General features: G+C 49.0%; 1 protein-coding gene and 2 long non-coding RNA genes across 4 annotated transcripts in view; all 3 read left to right on the top strand.

Moving 5' to 3' along the window:
- The first annotated feature begins 2,359 nt into the window (after window positions 1-2,359).
- On the top strand, window positions 2,360-6,166 carry EGR1 (early growth response 1). Its single transcript, XM_006086530.3, has 2 exons — window positions 2,360-2,932; window positions 3,619-6,166. Exons 1-2 carry the CDS (start codon window positions 2,635-2,637, stop codon window positions 4,941-4,943), a joined length of 1,623 nt encoding a protein of 540 aa, XP_006086592.1. The 5' UTR covers window positions 2,360-2,634; the 3' UTR covers window positions 4,944-6,166.
- A 4,493-nt stretch (window positions 6,167-10,659) lies between these two features.
- The window catches only part of LOC106696761, a 24,670-nt gene continuing 16,354 nt past the window's right edge, over window positions 10,660-18,975 (top strand). The window contains exon 1 of the long non-coding RNA XR_001347719.2: window positions 10,660-10,727. This is a non-coding gene — a long non-coding RNA (uncharacterized LOC106696761). The remainder of the gene's footprint in view (window positions 10,728-18,975) is intronic.
- Window positions 13,429-17,636, top strand: LOC111825482. 2 transcript variants are annotated; one of them, XR_002828662.1, is made up of 2 exons: window positions 13,429-15,204; window positions 15,438-17,636. It is a non-coding gene; the product is annotated as an uncharacterized LOC111825482 (long non-coding RNA). The 2 variants fall into 2 exon arrangements; XR_002828661.1 differs by having other exon boundaries at window positions 13,429-15,209.

Raw genomic sequence — 18,975 nt, 5'->3', positions numbered from 1 at the left:
TGCGGTGGAGTGCGGGAAACGTGTAAACTCGGGCCGATTGTAACTGCGTATTACCAAATATTTGTTTGTAATCCACCCTTTTGGTGGATGGAACAAAACCAAAAGACAGAGCCATCTTATATTTTGGCGGGAAATTCACCCGCACTCCAAGTGTAGATAGAACATAGGCCTGCAGGCTGAAAGGTCCTGGGTTCGATTCCAGTCAAGGCACATGCGCAGGTTGTGGGCTCGATCCCTAGTAGGGGGCGTGCAGGAGGCAGCCATCAGTGATTCTCTCATCATTGATGTTTCTCTCTCTCTCCCTCTCCCTTCCTCTCTGAAACCAATTAAATATGTATATATATTTTAAATATGTGTGGTGGTGGTGGTGGTGATGGGGTGGTTACAGAGGGATGAAGCCCAAGAGAGTCACAACCTCACCCCTACTCCCCCCCCCCCCATTCAAATACCTTGACCCCGACTTTGGGTTCCTAGAGACCTTGACCTGCCCTCTTCCCTCCAGGTGTCATCAGCACCCTCCTTCCACATACACATCTGCTTCGTTTTTATTTTTCAAATGTATTTTTATTGATTTCGGAGAGAAGGGAGGAGAAACATCAATGATGAAAGAGAATCATTGATCGGCTGTCCCCTGCACTGGGGATCGAGCCTGCAACCCAGGCATGTGGCCTGACCGGAATCCAACCTGACCTCCTGGTTCATAGGTCCACGCTCAACCACCGAGCCACGCCGGCCAGGCTGCTTTCTGTTTAAATTCAGAAAAACAACACTTCCCCTGGATTCAGAGCTAGAGCTGGTCTTCCGCCCCCGGAATCCCTGTTGTCTTTGGGGTGCGCATTTAACTGCGGCAGACCGGCCGGGGAAGGGCTTCCCTGTTTGCGTCCGCCTCCCGGGAGGCCTGCGGTCACGGTTCCCGCCCCCACACTCTCCATCTCAGGGACGCGAGTGTCCTCCCGCCCGGAGTCCGGCCGCTCGGCGGTGGCGGCTCCCCGGGGACTGCGGGGAGAGCCCGGGCTGCGGCGCCTGCTCAGTCCGCGCTCACTGCGTCTCCGGCTCCCCCGCCTGGCCCGGCGCCCGGCACCGGAGCGGGAGGGGGAGCAAGACGGCGGAAGAGCCCACTGGGCAGGGGCCGGGGAACGAGCTGGAGAGGGGCCTCCAGGGGGCAGCACCGCACCGCTGGGCAGGTCCTCTCTGCTACTAGCCCGGGGTCCCCACACTGCCCGCAGGGAAGCCCCCTTTCCAGATCCCGCACTGTCCACCCCGCCTCCACCTATTCTGGACAAAGATGGGCAGGTCTCCCACCACCGCAAGGATCACCGGCTCCTGGTGGGAAAAGGACTCGGGTCTCCCCGGGGGCAATCAGATTCCCTCATCCGGTCGCCCAAAGGTGGTCCCTTTCCCGGAGGAGACCAGGGAATAGCCTTTCGGTTCTGGGTGGCCAAGAGGGATCCCCAAGCTCCAATATCCCAGTGGGAAATGTCGGAGAAGCGGGCGCCCAATGCAACGCATAAAAACCCAGGAACCATCTAGCTCTTCTCTCCCAGCCTCGGCTCCCGGGTGACGACCTGGAAAGGCCCCGCGCCGCAGGTCGAGGCCGGGGTCAAGGCTCCGCCCCTCCTGGGAGGCCTCCGACCCGGCGGTCCGAGCCGCTCCTCCCCTTCGCCCCGCTCCCACGGTCCCCGAGGTGGGCGGGCGGGCACTGGGTGGCGGCGACAGAACGCCGGCCCGGCTCGCCCTCGCCCCCGCCCCGGCCCGGGCTTCCCCAGCCCAGTCCCGCCGGGGAGCCTCCGGAGCCGAGGCCTCCGCGCCCGGGCGTCCCCCGCTCTCGCACGCGTCCGGGCTCCCGGCTGGTCACCAGGGAGGAGGGGGAGCCCGGGCGCAGCCGGCGGAGGCCCGGAAACGCCATATAAGGAGCAGGAAGGATCCCCGCCGGAACAGCCCTTATTTGGTCAGCGCCTTATTTGGAGCGGCTCGATATGGCCCGGCCGCTTCCGGCTCCGAGGGGGCGGGGAGAAGGCGGAGGGAAGGGGCGGGGGAGGCGGAGGGAAGGGGCGGGGGCAACGTCGGGATCCCGGGGCAGCTGGGATCCGGGAGCGCCCAGCTGCGGCTTCGGCCTTCGGCTTCCGCGAGGTTTGGGCTCCGGGGCTGCGGGAGGCGGCGTAGGGCTCCGGGGTGCGGGATGGCAGTGCCCGCCGGTCTGGGACCGGGGGCTTCACGTCACTCCGGGTCCTCCCGGCCGCCTTTCCATATTAGGGCTTCCTGCTTCCCTTATATGGCCATGTACGTCACGACGGAGGCGGGCCCGTGCGCTTCCAGACCCTTCAAATAGAGGCGGATCCGGGGAGTCGCGAGAGATCCCAGCGCGCAGAACTTGGGGAGCCGCCGCCGCCGCCAGCTACCGCCGCCGCCAGCTTCCGCCGCCCAGCACCGGCCGCGGCCCGGCCTCGGCAGCCACGCTGCGCCCACACCGGCCGGGGGCGAGGGCCAGCCTGGGGACCCCACCTGCGCTCTCCCCAGTGTGCCCCGAGCCCCGCATGTGACCCGGCCAGGTTCCCGAGCGTGTGTCCCCCGCATCTCCAGCCCCGGGCTGCCCCCCTCCGCCCCAACCACCGCTCTCCAGCCCGCCCGTCTGGGATGGCCGCAGCCAAGGCCGAGATGCAGCTGATGTCCCCGCTGCAGATCTCTGACCCGTTCGGCTCCTTCCCTCACTCGCCCACCATGGACAACTACCCAAAGCTGGAGGAGATGATGATGCTGAGCAACGGGGCTCCCCAGTTCCTCGGTGCCGCCGGGGCGCCCGAGGGCAGCGGCAACAGCAGCAGCAGCAGCGGGGGCGGTGGAAGTGGAGGGGGCAGCAGCAACAGCAGCAGCGGCAGCGCTTTCAACCCTCAAGGAGAGGCGGGCGAGCAGCCCTACGAGCACCTGACCTCAGGTAAGCGGTGGCCTACGCTGAGGATTCGCCCCTTCGCCACCATCCCCGCGTCCCGTCCTTCCCCGCAGCCTTTGCAGGACCTCAGGGATGCAAGTGGGGTTTCCCTTCTATTCCTTGCGTCCCAGAGTCAGGTGTTAGAGGGATGCCTGGGGACATCCCCCACCCCCACCCTCCTCATCCCCAGCGGTGCGCGGAGGAGCGAGCTTTTGTTTTGGATGGAGAGCTCTCGGGCTGCGTGGGTGGGTGACGGTGGGGGAGGGCTTGTTTTGATAAGCAGGACGCCGAGGCCCTCTCCCCCTCCCGAAAAGCTTGCCTTGCCTGCCGCCCGTCCCCAGGGAAGGGCTGTGATCCGAGGCCAGGGATGTCCCGGCTCCCCGGGGAAGGGGATGCGCACTGGCGGTGGCTGAGCGGGTGCTGGCGGGAATCCCTGGGCCGCGCCGCCGCTGCTGCGGAGCGCTGGGAGCTGCAGTGGAGGGGGATTCTCCGTATTTGCGTCAGCTGTTGTTGAATTGGGTTCTGCCGCTGGAGCGGGTCCAGGAACATTGCAGTCTGCTGCTATCAATTATTAACCAGCTCGGCCGTCAATGGTAGCCGGCCCGACCTCTTGCCTGACAGCCCCGCTCCTCCTCGTCCTCCAGTGATTGCTCTCCAGTAACCGAGCCTCCTCCCTCTCTTTCTCCTGCCAGAGTCGTTTCCTGACATTTCTCTGAATAACGAGAAGGTTCTGGTGGAGACAAGTTATTCCAGCCAAACCACCCGGCTGCCTCCCATCACCTACACTGGCCGCTTCTCTCTGGAGCCTGCACCCAACAGTGGCAGCACCTTGTGGCCTGAGCCCCTCTTCAGCCTGGTTAGTGGCCTCGTGAGCATGACCAACCCACCGGCCACCTCATCCTCAGCACCATCTCCAGCAGCCTCTTCCTCCTCCTCGGCTTCCCAGAGCCCACCCCTGAGCTGCGCGGTGCCGTCCAATGACAGCAGCCCCATTTACTCAGCGGCACCCACCTTCCCCACACCTAACACTGACATCTTCCCTGAGCCACAGAGCCAGGCCTTTCCAGGCTCAGCGGGCACCGCGCTCCAGTACCCGCCTCCCGCCTACCCTGCTGCCAAGGGTAGCTTCCAGGTCCCTATGATTCCAGACTATCTGTTTCCACAGCAGCAGGGGGACCTGGGCCTGGGCACCCCAGACCAGAAGCCCTTCCAGGGCCTGGAGAGCCGTACTCAGCAGCCTTCGCTCACTCCCCTCTCTACCATCAAGGCCTTTGCCACACAGTCGGGCTCTCAGGACCTAAAGGCCCTCAACACCACTTACCAGTCCCAGCTCATCAAACCCAGCCGCATGCGCAAGTACCCCAACCGACCCAGCAAGACACCCCCCCACGAACGCCCCTATGCCTGTCCAGTGGAGTCCTGTGACCGCCGCTTCTCTCGTTCGGATGAGCTCACCCGCCACATTCGCATCCACACTGGCCAGAAGCCCTTCCAGTGTCGCATCTGCATGCGCAACTTCAGCCGCAGTGACCACCTCACCACACACATCCGCACCCACACAGGCGAGAAGCCCTTTGCCTGTGACATCTGTGGGAGAAAGTTTGCTAGGAGCGATGAACGCAAGAGGCATACCAAGATCCACTTGCGGCAGAAGGACAAAAAAGCAGACAAAGGTGTGGCCTCCTCTACCACCCCCTCCCTCTCGTCCTACTCATCACCGGTGGCTACCTCCTACACCTCCCCGGTCACTACCTCTTATCCATCCCCAGCCACCACCTCATACCCATCACCTGTGCCCACCTCCTACTCCTCTCCTGGCTCTTCGACCTACCCTTCCCCTGTGCACAGTGGTTTCCCCTCGCCCTCGGTGGCCACCACATACTCCTCCGTCCCCCCTGCTTTCCCGGCCCAAGTCAGCAGCTTCCCTTCCTCAGCTGTCACCAACTCCTTCAGCGCCTCCACAGGGCTTTCGGACATGACAACAACCTTTTCTCCCAGGACAATTGAAATTTGCTAAAGGAGAAGAGGAAAAAAGGGAAAAGGGAGGAAAAGAGACACAAGAGATTTAAAGGACGGGAGGAGGAGGAGGAGCTGGCCATACGAGGGTTTCCTCTTAGGTCAGATGGAGGTTCTCAGAGCCAATCCTCCCCCTCTACTTGACCCCCGGGGTCAGCGTGGAAATTCTGTTGGCCAACAATCCTTTCTGCCCTCTCCCCTTTGCTCATCTACTCCCTTTGACTTCAGCTGCCTGAAACAGCCATGTCCAAGTTCTTCACCTCCATCCAAGAACTTGATTTGCATGGATTTTGGATATATCATTTCAGTATCATCTCCACCATATGCCTGACCCCTTGTCCCTTCAATGCTAGAAAATCAAGTTGGCAAAATGGGGTTTGGGCCCCTCAGAGCCCAGCCCTGTACCCTTGTACAGTGTCTGCTATGGATTTTGTTTTCCTTGGGGTACTCTTGATGTGAAGATAATTTGCATATTCTATTGTATTATTTGGAGTTAGGGCCTCACTTTGGGGGGGAAAAAAAAAGAAAAGCCAAGCAAACCAATGGTGATCCTTTATTTTGTGATGATGCTGTGATGATTAAGTTCGAAGCTTTTTTTGAAACAGCAGTCCTTGGTATTAATCAGAGCATGTGTCAGAGTGATGTTCCGTTAACCTTTTGTAAATATTGCCCGACCGTACTCTCACATGTGGCAAAATATGGTTTGGTTTTTCTTCTTTTTTTTTGAAAGTGGTTTTCTTCGTCCTTTTGGTTTAAAAAGTTTCACGTCTTGGTGCCTTTTGTGTGATGCGCCTTGCTGACAGCTTGACATGTGCCAGTTTAAGGGACGTGCTCACCTCTAGCCTTAAGGGGGGCAGGGAGTGATGATTCGGGGGAAGCTTTGGAAGCAAAATAAGGAAGAGGGCTGAGCTGAGCTTCGGTTCTCCAGAATGTAAGGGGAAAAAATCTAAAAATCTGAACTCTCAAAAGTCTATTTTTTTAACTGAAAATGTAAATTTATAAATATATTCAGGAGTTGGAATGTTGTAGTTACCTACTGAGTAGGCGGCGATTTTTGTATGTTATGAACATGCAGTTCATTATTTTGTGGTTTTATTTTACTATGTACTTGTGTTTGCTTAAACAAAGTGACTGTTTGGCTTATAAACACATTGAATGCGCTTTATTGCTCATGGGATATGTGGTGTATATCCTTCAGAAAAATTAAAAGGAAAATAAAATAGCTACGGTTGCACGTATCTTTCCTGGGCTGGGGGTGGGCTCTGCAGTCATCCTCCCTGTTGACGGTTTTGAGGATATTCCCACCAGAGTTATGGTGCCCACTGTGTGTCACTGGAGTGAATTCTTTTTTTTAAAGTTGATTTTAGAAAGAGAAGGAGAGAGAGAGAGACGTCAATATGAGAGAGATACAGCGATTGGTTGCCTCCCGTATGTGCCCTGACAGGACCAAACCCACAACCTAGGTATGTGCCTTGACCAGGAATCGACCTCGTGACCTAGGGCACAGGACAATACTCCAACAAATTGAGCCACATCGGCCAGGGCTGGAATGAATTCCTTATGAGGACTAGGTGTGGGTCTTCTCTTTGTTTTTTCTCTTAAGTACATATTTTTAAATTTATTTTTTAATTGTTTTCAGAGGAAGGCAGAGGGAGAGAGAGAGAAACATCAATGATGAGAGAGAATCATTGATCGGTTGCCTCCTATACACCCCCCTACTGGGGATAAGCCAGCAACTAGGGCATGTGCCCTAACTAGGAATCAAACTGGTTCATAGATCAATACTCAACCACTGAACCACACGGCAGGGCAGGGTCTTGTCTTGTTGATTCTGGGCCTGTTCCTTCTCAATCTGGTGGGCTTCAGCTTTATCTTGGTTAGTTAAAGCTAAAGAAGGCCGGAGGTAGGGTGGAACACATGTGGTCAGAGGCAGAATTATTCTCCTGGCTCCAAATGTTCAGCCAGCCCTGCCCCCCATCTCTCCCAAGGGTTGGGAAAATCTATGTCCTTGGGAATTCTTGCCCATATGCACTTGGCAGGAGTTAAGGGGTGGTCACAGGGCTCTGGGAAATAGTAAACGCTGGAGCTGACTCAGGCTCTCCCTCCCATCCCCCATGTCCCCAGGAACCTGAGGGTGTTGAGGAAACTTAGAAGAGGCGAGGGCCAGTTCTCAAGCCAAGAATCCTTCCAGGAAGAAATTTCATTACTTGCCAGCTGGAGCTGCCATCCTTGGCAGCTTCCGGGGGCATGAGACAGAGTGGGCAGGAGGCTGGCCTGGTGTTGAAGGTTCCCATCCAGACCAAGTCTGTACTGTTTTGTAGGAGGCCTGAGATGCTAGGTTCCTCTGGTCCCAGCCCATGAGGTTCCACATTTGTGACTATAGCAATCCTTGTGGGCTCGTGAGCATCTTATATTCTGAGAGGCCTTGAGCTGGCCCCAACAACCATGCAGATTGTCAGTTGGGGAAACAGAAAGGTTAGCCAAATATTACAACATGGTGTTTTGTTATATAATATGGGCAATCATGGGCCTCTATGGGAGCACAGAGAAGGACACCCAACCCACCCCGGGGCTTAGGAAAGGTGGAAAAATTGAGTTGGGAAGGATAAATAGGAGTTAACCCGAATGACTTGCTTTGCGTGTGAGGTAGGAAGGGTGTTGGTTGAGTTTTTGGCGGGGAAAGTGATGGATGGATCACTGAATGGAAGTATTACCTCCAATCCTAAATCTTCTGTGAATTGATCAGACACCACCATCTATTGGTCAGATGGGTGCAATAGATTTGGTGTCCTTGAATTCCCAAGCCTTGGGTCCCCCCTCCCAATTTCTGACCCCCCCCAAATTAAGGATAATGAATAATTTCCCTCCCTACCTGGTATTGTTCTCAGTCCTTGAATGAAGTCAAAGTCTCACCTGCCTCCACTCTTCTTCTCTCTGAGGGTCTCTCCCAGGTTACCCATGGACACCTTCTCCTGGGCCCAGGGGAATTCCAGCAATCCCCTGGAATTGGCCCAATTCTTTTTCTTTCATTCCAGCCTTCCTGAACAACACCGTTGATCTCTGCCTTTTCCCATGATACCAGACTCCTCAGCCTGGAGCAGGGGAACCAAGCCATATTCTCTAGCAAAGGGCATATCCTTGTGTGCCTCCAGGCAAAATTGCCAGGTAGTGATGGGACAATATTTGCATTGGCGCACCTCTTCCCAGCCCCACCCACCTCTCCCCATCTCACTCTAAGCCCAGGAACACAAGTCTATGCCTGTTACAGATTCTTAAGAATTTCTCCCACATACTCCCAAGAAACAAAACACGGCAAGAATAAAGTATGAGAGAAAGAGCAAAGAGAATCTGTCCCTTTAAAGCAGAGGGTCTCCTGTGCTATTACAGTGCATCAGAACCAGATTCCTAGATTATCTGATTCTTGAGGTCTGGGATGGGGTCCTGGAACTAGCCTCTGTAGCAAGCACCCCAGGCGATTCTGATGCAGATGGCGTGGTGAGCAATTCTGCCAAGGCTGCTAGCTACTTTTTGTAAGTCCTGTCAGCAGGGTATCTTTGGGTTCTGACAGTCCAAACTCAAATTCCTTGGCATGGTTAAAATAGGCCAAGACTCCAAAATTGCCCCATTTTATAGTCCTATAGTATAAAATAAAAGGAAAGTGTCCATTTTAACTCCTGCTCCTGTGAGGGAAATCTGAAACCAAGGGCATAGGACAGTGCTGATAGAAGCTATCATCATAAAGGCTAACGTTAGGGGAGGGACCCAGATAATGTTGAGCAACTGATAGATACCTGGGGACATTGTCTAGGGCTTCAGGAATGTGGAGAAGGATAGAGAGGAGAAAGGTGATAGAGGCGAGAGGGTGGGGTACTCCTCCAGCAAAGGACGGGTTTAGATTCTGAAGAAAAAGAAAGAACCAGGTCCTAAGGACTCTTCACCCTTCCTCCCAGGACCTGAGAGAGACTCTTTTCTCTTGAATTTCCGGAATGTTCAGCCTCATTCATTTTCAAAGATTCTAAGCACTCAGGACAGTGAGCTTAGCCTGGTTGTCAGGCAGGGTTGTCTATCTCCCCTCACTCTGAGCTCCCCGACCCCCAGTCAGAAATGGAGTCAGGAATGGGTACCATAGGCTCAGAGGTATCCCTGCAGCATCACCCTCTCTCCCCATCCCTGCTGTTTTTCCTGGTTCAGCCAGACATAGGACCATCTGAGAGGGAAAGATTGGGCAGAGTGAGATCCCAGTATCCTAGAGAAAATGAGGCCAAGTCTAAAAGAATCAGGTGTTGAACAAATAAAATTACAACATTTTACCCATAAACCTTTTGGTGCTAATAAGACTTTTGCACTCAAATAGCAAATCTAGCCCTCCACTTCTGTGATTTTTCTTCCCATCTCCCTTTTCCTATTGCTAGAATCTAGGAGAGCCTTTTTTGAGGCAAAGCTGACTTGAGAAGTTTTCTTAGGTCAAGTTGGTGCAGCTCCTCAGATCCAGGTGAAAACTATCTCGTCTCCCCTTTCAGAGAGCTCTCTCCAACAAGCCCATTCTCCTCGGTGCTTAGGTTGTTTTATTATTATTACTTTAAAAACTTTGTTGGAGTACAATTGACATACAGTAAACTGTACATATAAACTGTCCAATTTAGGAGTCTTGATGTATCGGTGCACAGGGGAAACCATCACCACAATTAAGATAATGAACCTATCCACCACCTCAAACACTTTCCTCCTGTCACTTGGTAATCTCCCCTTCTTCCACCCCTGTCCCCAGGCAACCACTTACCTGCTTCCTGTTGCTGTATAGATTAGTTTGCCTTTTGGGCAGTTTCATATAAATGGAGTAATTCAGTATACATTCATTTCGGTCTGGGTTCTTTCACTTAGCATCATTTTGATTCATCCATGTTGTGTGAATAAATAGTTCACTCCTTTTTATTGCTGAGTAGTATTCCCCTGGATGGCTATCGTACAGTTTGCTAATTCTTTCACCTGTGGATGCATATTGGGTGGGTTCCCTTTGGAGCTGCTGTGCACACTTGAGTACAAGTCTTTGTGTGATGTGTCCCCATTTACTCCAGAGCCTCCCATTCCGGCTCTTTCATCCCAGCACATCTCCATTTCCTCGCCTTGCTCTTACTCAAAGCAATAATCACCCATCTCCACGCCCCCCCCCCCGCCCCGACACACACACACTCAGTCAGGGCCCAGCCTCCTAAGGGTTTGCTTCATTTAATCTTTCCTCCTATAAACAGAACCAGCCCCTTCATCATTTTTATTGCTCTACTTCAAACTCCTTCCCGTTTGTTTATTCCTTCCCTGTAATGAGATGTCTGGGACTAAGTAAGATATGCTGTCATTATTTATTCAGCTTGGCAAAGGTATGTAAGTCCTTGGTGATACTTTTCTAAAGAGAAAGGCACCTGAGAGAGGGTAGCTACATATTGATGAGGCACTCCTACCTCAAAAGGAGGAAGGGGCGAAGATCAGATGACGAGGGAAGTTACCCTGGGGAGACCAGTCCTAAGAAGTTATCTGTACACTTTGCCTTCTATGACTATCTTCTGAGGGTGGTGTTTCTGGAACACAGGCCCTACTCACCTGACAGTTGTCACAAACCCTATATCCTACCCACCTCCGGGTTCTGAAATAGTGTTGTAATCACAACTTCTCTTTCTTCTCTTTGGGCCCCAGGAGCCCGGGACTGTGGAGCAGCGAGCAGCCTGAGTCAGAGGACTGGTCTTGGTCTGTGTTCCCAACTCCGATGAACTGGCCCTTGCTGCCTGCCCAGGTATGTGTTAAGGCTGGGACAGAGGGAGGGTGGCTTCACTTATTTTAGGAAATGATCCTTAATAATTAGCTTTTCCCGACAGATAATAACAAGCGTTGGTGAGGATGTGGAAAAATTGGAACTCTCATATGTTGCTGGTGGGCATGTAAAAAGGAGCAACCACTTTGGAAAATGGTTTAGCTATTTTTTATAAAATGAAACATACACTGATCATGTGACCAAGCAATTCACACTCCTGGGTATCCACCCAAGAGAAATGAAAATGCATTCATATAAGTATATGATGCGAATGTTCATAGCAGCAGCATTCACAATAGTAAAAAAGTGAAAACAATGCAATGTCTATTTTACTGGTGAACGGATAAACAAGAGGTGGTACACCCAAACAAATACCATTTAGGAATAAAAAGGAACAAAATGCAGGTGTGCGCTACAACATGGGTAAACCTCAAAAATGTTATGATAAAGACGTTAGGTGCATATTGTATGATTGCATTTCTATGAAATGTCCAGAAAAGGCGAATCCATGGAGACAGAGAGTAGATTAGTAGTTGCCAGGGGCTTGGGGTGAGAGTAGGTTTTGACTGAGAATGAGCTTGTTACTTGGGGGAAGATGCAAATGTTCTAGAAAAGGATTGTGATGCTTGAACAGCGTTGTAAATTTACTAAAAGTCATTGAATAGTACACTTAAAATGGATGCATTTTGCTGTGTGGATCTGCTTGGAGGACACAGCCCTCTAAAATTAGGGTGCTGATTTGCAAACTGGAGGCCAAAGAGCAGGCCCTGGGGTAGTGGGGAGAAGGCCTTCCTAATATTCTCATCGGGACTCATTTTGAGGAAGGGGATTTAAGAAATCGGGGGAGAGCCCTAGCTGGTTTGGCTCAGTGGATAGAGTGTTGGGTTTGATTCCAGTCAAGGTCACATGCCCGGGTTGCGGGCTCGATCCCCAGTAGGGGGCGTGCAGGAAGCAGCTGATCAATAATTCTCATCATTGATATTTCTATCTCTCCCTTTCCCTTTCTCTCTGAAATCAATAAGAATATATTTTTTTTAAAAAAAAGAAAGAAATCTGAGGAGAACCCTGGCTGGATTTCTCAGTGGTTAGAGCGTCAGCCCGAGGTCTGAATGGTTGTGGGTTTGACTCCAGGCAAGGGTTGCAGGTTCGATCCCCAGCTCTGGTTGGTTAGGGTACATGCAGGAGGCAACCAATTGATGTGTTTCTCTCTTTCTCCCTCTCCCCTCCTTCCTCTCTTCCATTTCATCTGAAAATCAATGGAAAAAATATCCTCAGGCGAGAATTAAAAAAGGAAAACAAATCCGGGGAGGTAAATGGGTAGAAATGAATTTATTCTGAAGTGTCTTCTCCCATCCCCATCGCCCAGGTACATCAGGCTGCCCACGAGGCCAGAGTGCATCCTCAGCTCCCAGACAAACACAGAAGTGGCTTTTCCACAAAACCAGCCATGGGTGCCCTCCTCAGAGACAACTTCAGCCTCTGTGGAAGCTAATTCCTCCTCAGAACCAACTTCTCATCCCAGAACCTTTCCAAATCCAGTGACCAGACTCCTGAGAACCAAATTGCACCTCATTTATTGAACAAATTAACAGAGCACCTACTGTGGGCAAGTTGGTCCAGAGGCTTTAGAAGGGTTCTGGGAGAAAGAAAAGAAAAACCACCATAGCTTGCCAACCATCCTTGAATCTCTCTAGAACCAACTTTGAATTTCCTCAAACTGGCTTCTCAGAGACAGTGACTCTCCTCCTGCCACCCAATCAGAACTAGTTTTCAGTCACCTCAACACCAAAGGTCCACTCCAACTGTCCTCTCAGAACCACCCATTTAAATTCTCAGGTCCGCCCTGGCCAGGTAGCTCAGCTGGTTAGAGTGTTGTCCCAATACACCAAGGTTGTGGATTTGATTCCTGGTCAGGGCACATACAAGAACCAACCTGCCCTAGCCGGTTTGGCTCAGTGGATAGAGTGTTGGCCTGCAGACTGAAGGGTCCCAGGTTCGATTCTTGTCAAGTCACATGCCCGGGTTTCGGGCTCTATCCTTAGTAGGGGGTGTATAGGAGGCAGCTGATCAATGATTCTCTCTCATCATTGATGTTTCTATCTCGCTCTCCCTTTCCCTTTCTGAAATAAATAAATATATATTTCAAAAAAAAAAAAAGAATTACCAATGAGCCCTGGCCGGTTTGACTCAGTGATTAGAGCATTGGCCCATGGTCCAAAGGGTCACAAATTAGATTCCCAGTCAAGGGCAAGTACCTCGGTTGCAGGTTCAATCCCCAGCCCCGGTCAGGGTACATGTGGGAGGCAAGGAGGCAACCAATCAATGTCTCTCACATGGATGTTTCTCTCTCTCTCTCTCTCTCTCTCAGTCACTGCTTCTGATCCCATTACAGCAGCCTCAGAACCAATTTTGCCCCCTCAGATTTGTGTTAACTCCCCCAAATCATCTTCTCAGAATCATCTTTCATTCTCTTCAGAGCCAGATTTCATTTTGGACTAATGAAACTACCAAGGTCCTTAGAATTTTCTTCTCAGACCATCTTGGCTCTATCCAGAAAGATTTTTTTCAGTCTCCTCAGGCCCAACTGTCAGGCTTCATTCATAAAGCAAATCTTTGAGTTATTAATCCATGGCCTTCAGGTTCCCCATCAGTTTAATGGGGAAAATAATGCTTATTCTTTTCAAGAAAAAGAAGAACATTACTTTTTTCTGAACATAGAAACACCTCACCATTTTTACAGCTTACCTTTGACACACAAAACTCATACACTGATGGAGGGAGAATAACCCATCACATGCTTTCCTGTGGGCCATTCAAGAGCATGCACCCAAAGCCTTATTAGAGTTCATGCCCTCAGACCTAGCAATTCTTCCAAGACTGCTGTTAATTAGAGTATTATTTGTAATGGAGAAAAGTTGGCAACAACATGCATGTCCCATGGCTGATATCAATTGTTATATGATGGACTACTATGCAGCCATTACTATAAATCATGTTTTGAAATAATTATTGACCTGAAAAAATGCCCACAATATAACACTAAGTGATAAAGTAATATATAAAACCTTCTATATGGCATGACTCCAATTTTATAAAATACATACTAAGGTGCTTACATATACATCAAATGTTAATAGTTGTTACTTCTGGTGGGATTATGGGAAATTTTTATTTCCTATTTTATACTTTACTGTATTTTCAAATAAGCAGGTATCTTTTATTATCAGAAGAAAATTATTCTATTTATGAAAGAAAAAAATAAGGCTAGGCAAGCAAATAATTCTTCTCTTTTTGGGGGGTAGGGAGGTGACTTAAACAACAGAAATTTATTTCTCACGGTGCTGGAGGCTAGAAGTGCAAGATCAAGGAGCCGACAGTTTTATTTTCCTCCGAGGGCTTTGTGCTTGGCTGCCCTCTTGCTGCCTTGTGACCACCCTCTGTGCACACAGGCTCCTGGTGTCTCAATAATTATTTTCCAGAATCTGTGTGATGTAGGGGTCATTTTTTTTCTTTTATTTTTTCTTTTTTGTTGTTGTTGTTGATGTAGGGGTCTTTATGAAGACTCTGATGGAATATTCTCTCCCCTGCAGATACCTGCCCCTTCAGCCGTAAGGCATAAAAGAAAAGTGCTAAAAGTAAAGAAGGGAGAGATTTTCTAGGAACTCGGGGCTCTAGGTTCTTTGCTGAGTGGACACATTTGGCTGTTTGTATTGCCCGTAGGTGGGTGGTCTGTTGGGGCAGGATAGAAGAACCAGTGAGCTGCTGCTGGCTTCTAAATCTGGGGGCTGTACATTTGTGTGTGTTTTAAGTCAGAAAGGGTAGTTATTTTATTAGATCATCAAGCTCCCTCAACTACTTCTTTGCGAATTCATGAGATCTTGCCCTTATCTCAGAATGATGTCTCTATCCCCATTACACACACACACACACACACACACACACACACACACACACACACGCTACAAGGCTCAAAGCCCTTTCTCCTAAATTTCTTTCTCTGCTTATTACTGAGTTGGTGTTAACCAGGTGGTCTTGTTGGTTTTCTTGGATTGGACTGTTTGCCTGGGTTGAGAGGGCTCTTGGAAGGAAGAGCCCAAATCTGGATAACTTTCTTGGGACCATACCCAGCACTGGACCATCCAAAGTCTACGCTGCTCCTTCCGTCGCTCAGTTGTGTGTCAAATACTGACTTTATATCAGGCCCTGAGCATGTAAAGATAAACTAGATAGAGTCTGGGGCAGCGGAGAATTGGGAGGTGGTGGTGGTAGTAGATTTAGAAATAAATAATTACCTTACAGTGTGATGATTTAGAGGTGTATATGGAACAGAGAATGACTAATTCTGTCCAAGAGGAGGAAAGAGAGAAACAGGTTGTAGAAGGAAGATTGGGAGTTCACGGGAGGATTTGCAGGCAGAGGAAACAGCAAGTGCAAAGGCAACAATGTTCAGGGATGAAAGGTGGGGTGGGGTGGAGTGGAGAATTGGGAGGTGGTGGTGGTGGTAGATTTAGAAATAAATAATTACCTTACAGTGTGATGATTTAGAGGTGTATATGGAACAGGGAATGACTAATTCTGTCCAAGAGGAGGAAAGAGAGAAACAGGTTGTAGAAGGAAGATTGGGAGTTCATGGGAGGATTTGCAGGCAGAGGAAACAGCAAGTGCAAAGGCAACAATGTTCAGGGATGAAAGGTGGGGTGGGGTGGCCGGGAAGTAAGGAGAGGAGGAGCAGGAAATGCTGCCGGAAAGGCAGGTTGGGGCCAGATTTGGAAGGTTCTACTTTTCTTTTTTTAATTGATTTTAGAGAGAGAGGAAGGAAGAGACAGACAGAGAGACACAGATTTGTTGTTCCGCTTATTTATGCATTCATTGATTCCTGTGTATGCCCTGACCAGGGATGAAACCCACAACATTGGTGTATAGGGACGATGCTCTAACCATCATTACTACCCAGCCATTGCTGGTTCTACTTTTCTTAGAAGCAACAAGGACTCAAGAGATGTTATAAGGAAGACTGACAACTTAATTTGAGCATGTTTCCAGGTGTTGGAAAGTTGTTCTCTGTTCCATACACACTTCTAAATTATCACACTGCTCCCTGCCTCTATGGGCGGGTCCTGGTGCCCTGATTCACTTCCAATGTAGTTATTGCAATAATAGTAGTAATGATAAAATAATTTGGGCTGGTCACTTCAGGTTTTATACATGCTCTTTAATTTCAACTTTCAATAAAGTATGAATTGCCTTGAACTCAATTATTCAATCTTAGCCCATTTTCTATCAAATAAGATATAACTTCTAAATATGATCTGATTTCATGAATAATGATTTTTTTTGTTGTATAAATTTTCAGTCACAAAAGTAGGAGGGAATAGTGCAATAATCCTCTCTGTATCTATCAAGCAGTTTGACAGCTGTCAATTCACAGCAGTCTTGTTTCGTCTATACAGGCGGTCACCAACCTTTCGGACCTCACTGACCACCAGTGGTCCACGAACCACCGATTGGCAACCGCTGGTCTATACCACACTCGTTCCTCCTTGCCACTGCGCACTGGATTGCTTTGAAGCAAATTCCAAATGTTATATAATTTCATCTGTAAATACTTCAGTATATATCTTTGTAATTATTTTTAAGTTCTTTTTATTGAATCAGGATCTAAAAGAGACCACACTTTGCATTTGGTTGATAGGTTTTAAGTTTCTTTCACTCATAACGGTTCCTCTTGCTACTTACTAATTGAAAAAGCCAGGTTATTTGTTCTGAAGAATTCCCCACTTCCAGAATTTGACAGATTGCACTTTTCCCCTGTAATATGTTCTTCTACCCCATGAATTTCCTATTAACTGTGTGTTACATCTAGGGCCTTGATCAGATTCAGGTTTACTTTTGAAGTGATGCAATGTTTTTGCTATTATAACATATCGAGAGGCACATAATTTTTAGTTGTATCTCTAATTTCCTACATGATTTTTTTAAATTGCAGTATAATTTATATAACATAAAATTCTCCATTTTAAAGTGTATAATTCAATAGTTTTGACTATATGTACAATGTTATACAATTATAGCCACTGATTTCAGAACATTTCCATCATCCCCAAAGGAAACCCCCTCCCTGTTAACAGTCACCCTCCATGCCATCCCTACTCCCAGCACCTGGCAATCAGTAATCTACTGTCTGTCTCTATAGATATGGATTTGCCTATTATGGGCATTTTATATAAGTGGAATAACAGAATATGTAGCTTTTTGTATCTGACTATTCACTTACAGTAAGCATAATGTTTTTAAGGTTCATCTATATTATAGCATGCATCATGTCTTTCTTTTTTTTTTTTTTTGCTGAATAATATTCCACTGTATGGATATACCACATTTTGCTTACCCATTCATCAGTTGATGGACATTTGGATTGTTTTCATTTTTGGTTATTATGAATAATACTGCTGCTATGAACATTACTGACAGGTTTCTATGTGAACATATGTTTTCAATTCTCTTAAGTGGTCTCTCTTTTTATGTTAAAGTTGATTGGTGGGTTCAAGTATTATTGGTATTTTAAAGTTCCCCTCAATCTTTCACCCAGTGGTTTTAGAAATCCCCAATGATTGCTGATCCTTATCTAAATCCATTATCTCATTAGAGGTTACCAAATGGTGATTTTGTAATTCTACCATTCTATTTGCATTTATTAGCCAGAATTTGTCTATAAAGAATAGACACTAAATCATAGTTGTAAAAAAAGAAAGGATAAATACGTGACTGCTTTCTTTTGTTTCTCAAATAATGATATTTTGTACTTTCCTGTATGGAACCCTAATAAGTTCTGGGTCTCTATATGGTTAAAGTGCTACATGAAGTTGCAAATAAAGAATTATGATCCTGGAATCCAAAAATAAAAAAGTTATTTCAACCTCTACTTGGGGAATCCATTTAATGCCCCACAGCAATGCTAGTACTTCATAAAATTCTCCTACCTTTCCTTTCTAATGGGTCTCTTTCCCTTCTCCCTTCCCCTTCCTAGCTCTTTATTATATAGATCAATTTACCCTCTCAGCCCAAGTCCTTCCTTTCCCAGCCCCTTAGGCTCTCTCTCTCTCTCTCTCTCTCTCTCTCTCTCCAGTACCCCCTCACCCCCATTCTGATTCTACATTACAAAAGATCCAGAAACTAGGCTGGCAAAGACCAAACTCTAAACTGGAAAGTAGGATTGTATTCTGAGCTGGAAACCTTTAGGGGGAGGGTAAGAGGAGAGAGAAGAGGGAGGAGCACTCACACTAACAAATCTTCCTGTAATGAACATGCGCCACATATGGTGGAATACAAAATCTACACTAATAAAAGAGAAAAATGGTAATTGGCGTACGACCGCTACCCTTCCGATTGGCTAATCAGCGTATCCTTATGCAAATTAACTGTCAGCCAAGATGGCGGCCGGCAGCCAGGCAGTTGGAAGCGAACATGAGGCTTCCTTGCTCCAGTGACTGCTGACTCCAACGTTCCCCGCCTGACTTGCCGGCCTCTGAGCTGGCAGTTTGAAACATTCTAACAAATATAGCCGGCTGGGATCTCAGAGCTGAAGTTATACATTGTTTCGATTATAGAACGGCAAACAAACCAGCAGCGGAAGCCTCAGAGCTAGAGCCAGAGCTAAAGCTGGCCCAGAAGAAAAAAAAAAGAAAAAAAGGAGCGGTTGGGAGCTTCCTGCCAGCCTGAAAGCAGTCAAAACCGCCAGCCTGAAAGCAGCTCTCAGCCTCTCACTCAGACTGGCCAGGCACTCCAGTGGGGACCCCCACCCTGAAGGGTGTGTGACCAGCTGCAAACAGCCATCATCCCCTCATCCAGGCTGGCCAGGCACTCCAGTGGGGACTCCCACTCTGATCCAGGACACTCTTCAGGGCAAACCAGCTGCTCCTCAGGCCTCTATTCTATATAGTAAAAGGGTAATATGCTCTCCCAGCATCGGGATCAGCGGAGCTGCGAGGTCTCTCTGGCACCAGATCAGCATGACAGGGTGCAGCGTCCAAATCCCCTGATCGCTCTGCGGCTCTGTGTGTGACAGGGTGTGGCGTCCCAATCTCTCTGATCAGCCCTGCTTCTGTGCGTGACGGGGGGGGGGGGGCAGTGCCTCAATCTCTCTGATTGGCCCTGGCTTCTGTGCATCACAGGGGGTGGCGTCGCCAATCTCTCTCATTGACTCTGCCTTGAGTGTGAACAGGGGGCGGTG

The sequence above is a fragment of the Myotis lucifugus genome, unplaced genomic scaffold (genome assembly GCF_000147115.1).
Source record: "Myotis lucifugus unplaced genomic scaffold, Myoluc2.0 scaffold_28, whole genome shotgun sequence".
Taxonomy (NCBI): Eukaryota; Metazoa; Chordata; class Mammalia; order Chiroptera; family Vespertilionidae; genus Myotis; species Myotis lucifugus.
Note: the sequence above shows the minus strand (reverse complement) of the source record. Positions and strands in the feature narration are given on the sequence as shown.

Bases quoted from the DNA above. Each gene is read 5' to 3' on its own strand.
- EGR1 (XM_006086530.3), top strand. From the start codon at position 2,635: ATGGCCGCAGCCAAGGCCGAGATGCAGCTGATGTCCCCGCTGCAGATC. The intron at 2,933-3,618 runs GTAAGCGGTGGC...TTCTCCTGCCAG, and splicing joins CTACGAGCACCTGACCTCAG to AGTCGTTTCCTGACATTTCT.